Here is a 9,947-nt window from a genome sequence, read left to right on the forward strand (position 1 = left end):
GGCTTATGAGCTACTGCAAGCAACTTTATTTACTTGAACTTGTAATTGTGTAACACTACAACATATGTTGGTGTTTTGGATTGTCACATGTATTCTTTTTAATATTTTTCTATTCCGACTGAATAGTTAAAAACCCGTTTAACAAGAATTCAACGAGTCAACAAATTTAAGCCAATTTCTTATAAGCTTTTTATTCAAAACATTTTCAAGCATTTCACATAAGAAAAATTAAAATAGTTTTAAAAATGAATGTATTTATCAATAAATCAACTGCGTTGACTTTCATGCATAATTTTAAAACAAATGTCCAGCAAACAGAATGGTTTATAATTACATGTAATTTACAGCAGATAAGACGTTTACTAATACAGTCAATGGCTTTCAGGATACTGGGATGATTTGCTCTGAAGCTGAATAAATGTTACGTCCTTCTCGGGATTGGTTTTGTTGTACTTCTTTAAACCAGCTGTATTTTTCTTCTTTCTTATTCGACTTCGCAAATATTCTGTTAGATAACTCACACCGTAGTTGGACTTTTTCTCTTCAATGTCATCTCTATAGTCATCTAGGTCATCTAACAACTGCAATATAGAATAGAATCGCCCATTGTTTTGTTCGTTTGAATCGTTACTATCGTTATCATTTCTTTCGTCTTCTTCTCCGCTAGATTTTTGAGTTATTTTATTGCCTCGTTTAGAAATGTGTTCTTTTTTCTTTTTACTGTCTTCCTTATCGTCATCGTTTTTCGTCTTTTCATTGTCGTTATTTGTGATACTGTTTTCTTCTCCTTCCCGCTTATCTTCTTGTATCCAGTGTTTTGCCCAATTCAGAAAAAGAAGTTTTTCTGTTCCTATTTTAACTTAAAATATATCTTCGAACAATTCTATCATTCTTAGTTTGTTATATTTCTGATAAGCGTTTCTATCTTGGTGTACACCAGAAAATGTTTGGGACATAACTGCAACTAAAGCATTGAATAAATGAATGAAAGAAAGAATTACATATATAACAAACAATGTATATGCAAGCCAAGGAATTCTAGACTTGTTTAAAATACTTATATCATTCAGACCTACTCCAAGGTTAAACATTGTAAGAAACGAGTTTCCGAAAGTATTAAACTCTTCCACACCCGTGCCACGGTAAAGCATATCCATAATTGCTGTAAATGAAGTCAATAGAAAAAGAAAAACTAACGCAAAGGGAAGAAAATCTTCAAAAAATCCGGATTTAATCATGTATGTAAATGAAACGAGACTTTTGTTAAAAGGAGTAAAATAAAGCAAGAAATACCAACCACCTATCAGTGCCAGAACTAAATGATAGTCCCAATGTATTTCAAGATATATAAGAATGGATTCCATGAGTACTCCGATTGCAATGAACAGCAAACAAATAATATAGTCAAGATTATGCCACATTAATCCAATATTAAATCCTTTCTCAGCTGTACATCGTCTAACTAACCTCAATATGCACAAAACAGCGAATATAAAGTATGTAATTCCAACCGCAAAATTTATCGAAACCAATGCCTTTGATGACTCGCCTACTTCACAATGTGATGAAGTGTTTTGTGAACAAAAAATAGCCTGGTTTTTTCCATCGTCGATATAGTAAATAAAAGTATAAATATGAAATGTGCTAGCATCCAAACTAGAAGAATTGCTCTGTAAGCCAGCCATTTCCTATGCAAGATAAATTGTACTAGCTGATGATTAAGGATCTGAAATGCTTCTTTATGAGAACATTTTGAGTCAAAGAGACTCTCTAATATTGTTATTTTCTGTTCGTGGTCATTTGTTTGTTTTTTCGCTTTTTTAAAACTACTTGAGCATATAGAATTGTTTGAAGAGCCATTGTCTGCGTCTAAAGGGTGATTTTGCTTGTCTTCAGAATTCTCTTCTTTCTGTGCAGGGCACATACTTATTCTTGTATAGCTTATCAATCGGTCAAATTCAGTTACATCGTATTTTCGAATGTCAAACAGACCATCTTTGATATTTGGAAAGCGATAAATATTTTGAGTGTTAATAATAAAATCAAAAAGCTCACTAACGCCAAGTTTGGCAGATAAATGTAGAGGAGTCAATCCAGAACTGTTTTCCATTTTCTTCCAAAAATAACTATCTACTGGATTTTTGAATGCACGTTGAGATTCACAGATGTAATCTTGAAAGACTTCCGACCAAATATATTCAAAAGTTGGTCTGATGTGTTGCATTTTCTCCGGATAAATGTCGGCATATTTGATCAAAGAGTGAAAAACAGTGTCACCGTCTCTGTTTCTTTTCCATACATCAACCTCTGTTAGAAGATATTTAATGATTTGAAAGTCTTTGTGTTTGCATGCTAGGGCAGCAACACTAAATGGCAGCTGTCCAATTAAAACTGTATTTTTGAACTTTTTACCCACTGCACATGTTTTTAACAGCTTTTTGGATAATTTATGTTCATTTGCGGTTTTAAGAATTATTTCGACAGCCTTGATGTTTCCTTTTACTATTGCTACATGTAAAGGTGTTTGACCTTTGTATTTTTTTTCTTTTCCTCTCTTTTCCTTTACACCTTTAGGATGCTTACTTAAGTATTCTTTGATAAATTCGTGGGTATTTTTGAATTTTAACGCTATGTGTAACAATGTTTCTCCTTTGTTTTTCGCTTTGAGCCTTCCATTTAGTTGATCTATTTCACCCAAATGAATCATCGATATAAGTTCATTCAGATGCTCAACGATTGCATTCTCGTTTCCAAATTTTAGTACATTCTCTAATTTCTTAATGTCCTTTTCAATCTTCTCGTCGAAACCAGTATCTGCAAAAATATTTTTAATTCAACGATATAAACCAGTTAATATTTAGCTGCATCTATGTAAATCCTTCTTCCTTAAATTGTTGTTTATCTACCTTGAATAACCTTGCAGATATATTTAGCGGTTTATTACATATCATAATAAGATAAACACGGATCAGTTTAACTTAAGAAAGGTTCTTCTTTTTGAAAAAAGACAAAACATTTCTACCTTAAGCATTTGACACGCAAAAGTACTGACATACCACTAATGAAAATTGGCAATAAATTATCAAATTCTATTAAAATATATATTCGAAAGTCTAATGAGGAACTCGTTCATGACAGGTATTCTCATGTAAACACAAATCCTTCGTAACGACATTAAATATAAACGTACCTATACTCATCCTTTTACGACCATTAGGTAAACAATTAATACAATCCGTGATTAAATCATTTTGGCAGCTGGTTTTGTATGTTCGCCATGAGAGTTTTTGTTTACAATCAGCCTCCGTTGCCTCCATTCTCGTTTCTCTGTCTTGCTGTTACTAAGGCATATATGTCTGTAATAAATACTTCAGTAAAGGTAACGCTTTGTCTAGTATCATTAACGTAACTGTTCTTACTTTTATATGAAAAAAGAGAATCAAACCAAATGTTATTTTTTTAATATGAAACGATTTCCGTTAAAATTATGTTCATATATATGTTTAAAACACGCCACAGAGAAATTGTATTATATACTATATGTTATGTTTGCCACATGTAAGTTTTACCTCTAATGCCTGTTTTATGCAGAAGATTTTTAAACCAAATTGATGAAATGATCTAAAAATAAAAAGCATAATTTGATTTCATACACAATGCCAGATGGTTGTACTGGGTCTACTGTTATTTACACATAAATTAGAAATGGTGTAATCTATGACCCATTATTGTCTGAAAATGTTTAAAACGCAAAATGTAGAACTAATTTAATCAAAGCGATAAATAAAAAGTATAAACTAATTGAATTTTTTTTCAACTTTGAAGACTGTTTTCTTTCTTAATTTTTCGTCATCTAGATACCGTAATTGAACAAAACGTATTGTACTGAGCACCGTTCACTTTGGCAATGAAAAAAGCCACTGCCAAATTATTAGAGTCTTACTCGTTCATGTGTTTCTATTTCACAAATGGATAACTTTGGCAACAACCATATAAAAAAATGGCTGAGTAAATAGATTTTATTAATTTAGGTTCATAGATATGCGTCACTGCTCCTCGTACCTTTAAGTGATTATCACTATTAATATCAATTCTTTGTTTTTAAACACTACTGTCAAAAACAAAGAAAAAGGTTTCGTACTGTTTTGGGTACGATAAGGCAGCTAAGGTTTCAAAGAAAGATTCTCTAGATTTGTTAAATTATATTTTAAAAAATAACTCATATTCAATCACTTACCTTTCTGTAGTACAAAAATCAAATAATTCAATTGATAAATAGCAATTGTTTTCTAAAATAGTTCAAAATATAATATGCTGACATGGCTCGTTATTTTCAAACAATTTTAAGAGAACAAAGGTAAACACCTTTTTGTCAAAAATTATAAAATGGAAAAATTTCCATCAAAATGCTTCATGAATAATTCATTTCCAACATATACCAAGGTGAATAATGTAGAACATATTTGTAACGGATATTATAGAAAATCTTACATCTGTTTTTTCCATTTCAAATTTTTGAAACAATTATCACACAACTACAATTCGCGAACTTTTTTGGCGTTTGCATTGCAAAATATTTATAGTCTTTTTAGTTGCCATCGTAGGCCTATTTAGTGCGTTTTCAGGTAGATTTCCGTCTATAAATAATTATGGTAAAAGCTATAGCATCGTTTGAATAGGGAAAACAAAGCTACATAAACATATTTGTACAAAATATAACTATCTGTTTTAATGAGCTCTCTATTCATCTTAAGAATTATCTAGTGTAACTGACAGCAAAAAAAAAAAAGAAAAGTGATTCAAATTTCGCAGCAATTGTCCTATACACTACCTCAAAAGATTAATAATTGTTCCAATAAAAAGTCCAGGTTTGCGAATTAAACACATACATGTACTTACATCGATTTATACAACTTCTTCGTTCGTTTAAAGCTTTAGAAAAAACGGGATAAAAAGTCAGCATTTCATATACTCTAATCCGAGAGCTCACCAAAGCGTTTGGTAAAACAATGATTACAATTTAAACCATGATGGGAGTCAATGGGTATTGATTATATCCTTAACTCCTTCAGAATTGTTCCCATAAAAAGATACATAAGATATTTTGTTGAATACGCACCGTTTTTGTTCAGCACATTTATCTGAAGATCAACAATTAGCTGCCCTGTTCTATTATTTAAACTCAAATGATGTTTTGTGTAGCGAGTATTTAAAAAAAAAGACTGTGCTTTTATGTTATAAACATATATATATTAAGGCATTCTGTTCGTAAGATAAAATGTATTGTGTTTCTCAGTTACCAGCCGCCAGAAATAAAAACCCGTTAGGTATATGTTGAAAACTATGTTCGTTGTTGAATCACCAAATTTTTTTTTACAAAGTACACACATAGTTTTCTCGTGCACATGTCCAATTTAATTTTTTTTTTTTACAATTTTCAAAAGCTTAGATTTATAAATTCTTTATAAAAAGAAGTAAAGTTATTGTCTAGCCTAGTATGGAATTCTCTCCCCATAATGTGGATGCCATATGTATTTAACTGGCAGGGTCCCGTATTTTTATATGAAAAGAAATTTGGTTTACGATTTCATTAGAATAAATAGTAAACCTTATTTAACCTAGCTCATATAACATGGGCTTACATGTGTAACAAGAGACTAACATGGGACTGGCTAACATCAAGGTGACCATGTTTGGATCCTTATCTTTGGCATGACCTTTGGCAAGGAAGTTGGCAAATAAGATCTAAGCTATTTTACTCTAATAAATATTTGGTTTACACGACCTTCAACAAATATATGTATAGCCTTGTCTAATTAGAAAATTTCATTAAATACATTTAAAACAAAAATACAATATAGGCGAGGGGTATCTTAGAACTTTTGATCAATTATCTTGTCATCAACATTTCGACACTGACATATGTGCAATTAAAAAAGGTCACTACTACTAAATACTGCTAAAGAATTCTAAATCTGTTATCTACAAAGGCAGATAGTATATAAATCCTAGTGCTTATTACGTTGATTCACGCGGTACGCAATTAAAACGCAAAAGATTTAAAGCTCATATAGTTGCTTTTTGAGCTTTAGTCGAAAGAGCTACTGTATTGCTGGTTCTGAATATGTTTTATTTAATTATTTTGTCGATTTTTAAAAGCTTACGGAAATTAAAATCACGAAATTAAAGTACTTTTATGTTAATTTTGTTTGAAAAACATGTAGTTTTTAAGTATTTTCTTTAATGCAATTTAAAATATGTGAGTATTAAAAGACGGAAAACTAGTACTTGCACACAGTATTGCAGATACAAATGTAAATTTATCTGCAATCAATAAAACATAATGTTAAAGAATAAAAACTAAATATCAATATAATTTAGAACTTTAATTGTTTAAACACCATAACACTTTTTCCTGTTTAAGTGTGTGTAGTTAACCCCAGCGATCGGGGCGTTTGCTTGTATTTAAAAGAGACAGATCTATTTTAACAAGAGCTTGGACTTTGGGTAGTTGTGTCAAACAGTTTTGTGACGTAGGCCTGTGCATTTAATTGCTGGCCGCTCAGCCAAGACTCTTTGAAATCAACAAGATTTGTCCGGATTTTAAGCTTAGACTACACAATCTGTGTATATTTCACTCGAAACCAGCGTCATTTTTAACTTGGTTTAACGCAAAATATAAAGAAAATATATAGATAATTATAATTACGTCATACCGAAAGTCCAAGCTCTTCTTAAAATGGATTTATATGATCCATTCTCGCCTCAGGTGCAGATTACTGTTTGGTAATTGGTTTCTTTACTAATAATAAAATTAAAATTGATTGTTAATAGGTATATATACTTTTTTCATGCATATATTAGGTACTATTGAGTTATTTTCATTTGAAAATATTGATGTGTGCGAAGCCAGGATCGGACATCAAATTTTACCCTATTGTAATGGTAACTTAGGATTATTGCTTATTAGCTATTAAAGATTATTTAATGAAGAACAAATTATTCATCAAAACTATATTCGCAAAAAATAATGGTATACCTTGTAGGCCCAAATACGTCAAATTTGTGTCCCGCAAAAAAGACGGTTATACGGTATTTAAAAGAATTCTGGCAAGTTGGTCATTAAAATCAGATAACATCACTCATATACTGCATTGTACAATTTACTAACGGTTATGTCTGCTAACATCTTCTGTTTTTCTGAGAGCATGTTAGATGAATGTATGAATAAACACAATACATTGATTTTAAGTCTACTAAATGTAGATCGAAAGATAGAGGATTCGTGAAAAAAGGAAATGATGGATACTCAACATAATGACGAAAGATCAATTTACAAATCAAATACAGATTCAAATTTTTTTAAAACACGTTTTAAAAGAGCATCAGATAAATAATATGAAAATTTATGGCAAATACCGCGCTATTTTGTTTGTTTTTTTTATTTACTGTGCAGCAAGTATATGTGACGAATTCTATCGTTTAACCGGGTCTGCAGGACGATAAAACATTCTATTTAGTTTACATTTAATTTTCATTTGATATTTAAATGATTTGGAGTGTACGTAGTATTGCAAAACCATGGGAATGATTACATCTCCAGATTCTACGCTCCATGCATATCCCTCACCCGTATTAATAAATTGGACTATGTAGAGTTAGTATTCAATATAAAATGATCAGTTTTTATCAAGTATCTTTTATTCTCCTTAAAGTAATTTGACCCTTGAAAACTGTGATACTGTGACCATTGGGATGCTATGAACTGACTATGAACTGAATATGGTATGACTGGATTATGCTAGTAAGGTGGGTTTATACACTAAGTCATTTTGTGAAGAATAGTTTTGTGATAATACATTTGAAAAGTATTAGATAATGTTTTGTTGAATATAAAATGTTTAATATACATGTATGTGTCTTCAACGTGATTGAAAACTGTTGTATTGTATACTCAAATGATTTTAAAGTAAACACAGTTTTTTAGGATATAAAAATAATTCTTAAAAAAGTTTACTAAATGATAACAAACAATGTTTACAAAATGTTTCTTTTAAACGTATTGTGATCATCACTTAATTTTTTTTTTAGAAAATGTTATAATGACGTTATAAAACCACACAGATTTCCGCTTTGATAACGTTTTTGAAATTAAAATGGCAACATTTCAATAAATTTACGTTTTAAAACGTTATGAAAACGTTGTGTTATTTCCGGACAGGTGACTATACAGTTTGCAGATCCTAATGACACTCTACAAAGGGGGGATGGGAGCTCAACTTAATGTTACACCGCTAGTTTATGGAAGACAGGGACATTGTCGATGTAAGATAATCTTCTTAAATATTAGAAATATGTTCTTTTAATAGTTAACCTATCTATTATATCGTGTCCACCGTGTAAACATACATCTATAAAGTTAAAAAAAAATGTCTGAAAAAATTGGGGAAAAGAGGTGGCATTTTTTCTAGATGTCTATTAAGCTTAAGTTCACTTGTCAGATTTCACGCTACGATAAACTTGTTGTTAAGTTCTCTATGCCTTTTAAATCTACATTTATTCTGAACATCTTTTTTGACTCTGGTCGCTTTAGACCAACACGTGGAAGGCCATGCTTCATTGGTTGACAGAACAGATCCGAGAGGACAGTATAAACAATGCTGTGAAACTATGTTTAGCTCCTTTTTGTGAATTTGGCGTGCCATAGATATCACTGATAAATATACGTTCCGTCAGGTATTGTGAATGTCTAAATCTCGTGACATACAAATGTCCTTTGCAGTGGGTCTCTACGTATGTGCACACTGTTTGTCTTTTGATGTGTCATCATGCAAGGCTTGATATGAAATGCATAAAGAAATCGCATGAAATCGGGTAACGAGAAAAAAAAATAATGGTCTAACGCAATATCGTTTGTCTGGAAATCGTCAGTGCTTGTGGACTGGACCGTGCACTACTCCCCCCTCCCCCCCCCCCACACTTTTCTCTCAAATAACGCGGTTTATGTATTTTTCTGCAATGTCGCTACTTTCCTATCCTGCATGAATCACTAACGATTGAATTTCAAAGCATTTTTTTATTGTTTAATTGATATTACTTTTAAATGAAACAAAAAATCAAGATAAACTACACATCTTATGTAATATTACTTAAGCATAATGTTTGCTGAATGCAGTACCTATACTCAATATACAGAATAACTGAGCAAATTTTTTTTATACGTAAATTAAATTCTTTTTTTAAACAGGGGGAGGGGGGGGGACTCTATGATAAGTCGATTTTTTATATGTAAGTTTAAGAAAAATGTCTGCTGCAAGGAAAGAGGAAATAAACTCTCAGATACAATGTTGTAAAAATCTTTATTATTCAACAACATTGTATCTGAGATAAATTCTATTTAAATAAATAAACAATCTTATAAATTAAGAATAATGAAAATTTACTAGAAAAAATAGGCATGTTTATATTTTATTTTGCATTAAAATTCATTTACGTTACTTTTATTTTTATTGATTTATCATAATTCATTATTTGATCACATGCTGCGCTCGCCCAAACGGTCGCACCGTAAAACATATTATTTATTTCTTCCAGAAAATTATAGTTAATTCATAGTTCTATAGAAACAGCAATACTGAAATCTACACGCTCCGTTTATCGATTGGTCGAAATCTACAACGGCTGAAACTGACAAGAAAATGACAGGACTGAAATTGACACGCCCTGTTTATCGATTGGTTGAAACCTAAGGCGACCTAAAAAAAAATCACGGACTGTACGAAATAATCATGATGATGTCAGATTCAGAGTCTCATAGGAGATAATTCATGTAATTTCAATTATACATGTTGGAGTAAGCCCTGTCTTTACATACAGAGACTTAGCGGTAAGACAGACAAATGATGAAAACTTTGACAATCTGAATACATGCGGAGATTTTGCAGTGA

The 9,947-nt window shown here is 31.2% G+C and overlaps 2 protein-coding genes across 20 annotated transcripts in view; one reads left to right on the forward strand and one right to left on the reverse strand.

Moving 5' to 3' along the window:
• LOC117691427 (acetyl-CoA carboxylase-like) overlaps positions 1-9,947 on the forward strand; it is a 135,658-nt gene that overhangs the window by 114,197 nt on the left and 11,514 nt on the right. The gene's annotated exons all lie outside the window — the stretch shown is intronic.
• LOC117691429 (uncharacterized) lies at positions 212-5,393 on the reverse strand. 9 transcript variants are annotated; one of them, XM_034477530.2, is made up of 5 exons: positions 4,900-5,003; positions 3,570-3,621; positions 3,191-3,356; positions 2,060-2,814; positions 212-581 (listed from the first exon to the last, which is right to left on the reverse strand). In XM_034477530.2, the coding sequence occupies exons 3-5, from the start codon at positions 3,315-3,317 to the stop codon at positions 372-374; spliced, it is 1,092 nt and encodes a 363-aa protein (XP_034333421.2). In that variant the 5' UTR covers positions 3,318-3,356; positions 3,570-3,621; positions 4,900-5,003; the 3' UTR covers positions 212-371. The 9 variants fall into 9 exon arrangements, 1 of the variants encoding a protein (XP_034333421.2); XR_010709419.1 differs by lacking the exon at positions 212-581 and having other exon boundaries at positions 663-2,814; positions 3,191-3,341; positions 4,900-5,027; XR_010709420.1 differs by lacking the exon at positions 212-581 and having other exon boundaries at positions 663-2,814; positions 3,191-3,341; positions 4,832-4,925.

The sequence above is a fragment of the Magallana gigas genome, chromosome 9, assembly GCF_963853765.1.
Source record: "Magallana gigas chromosome 9, xbMagGiga1.1, whole genome shotgun sequence".
In the NCBI taxonomy this organism is placed as follows: domain Eukaryota; kingdom Metazoa; phylum Mollusca; class Bivalvia; order Ostreida; family Ostreidae; genus Magallana; species Magallana gigas.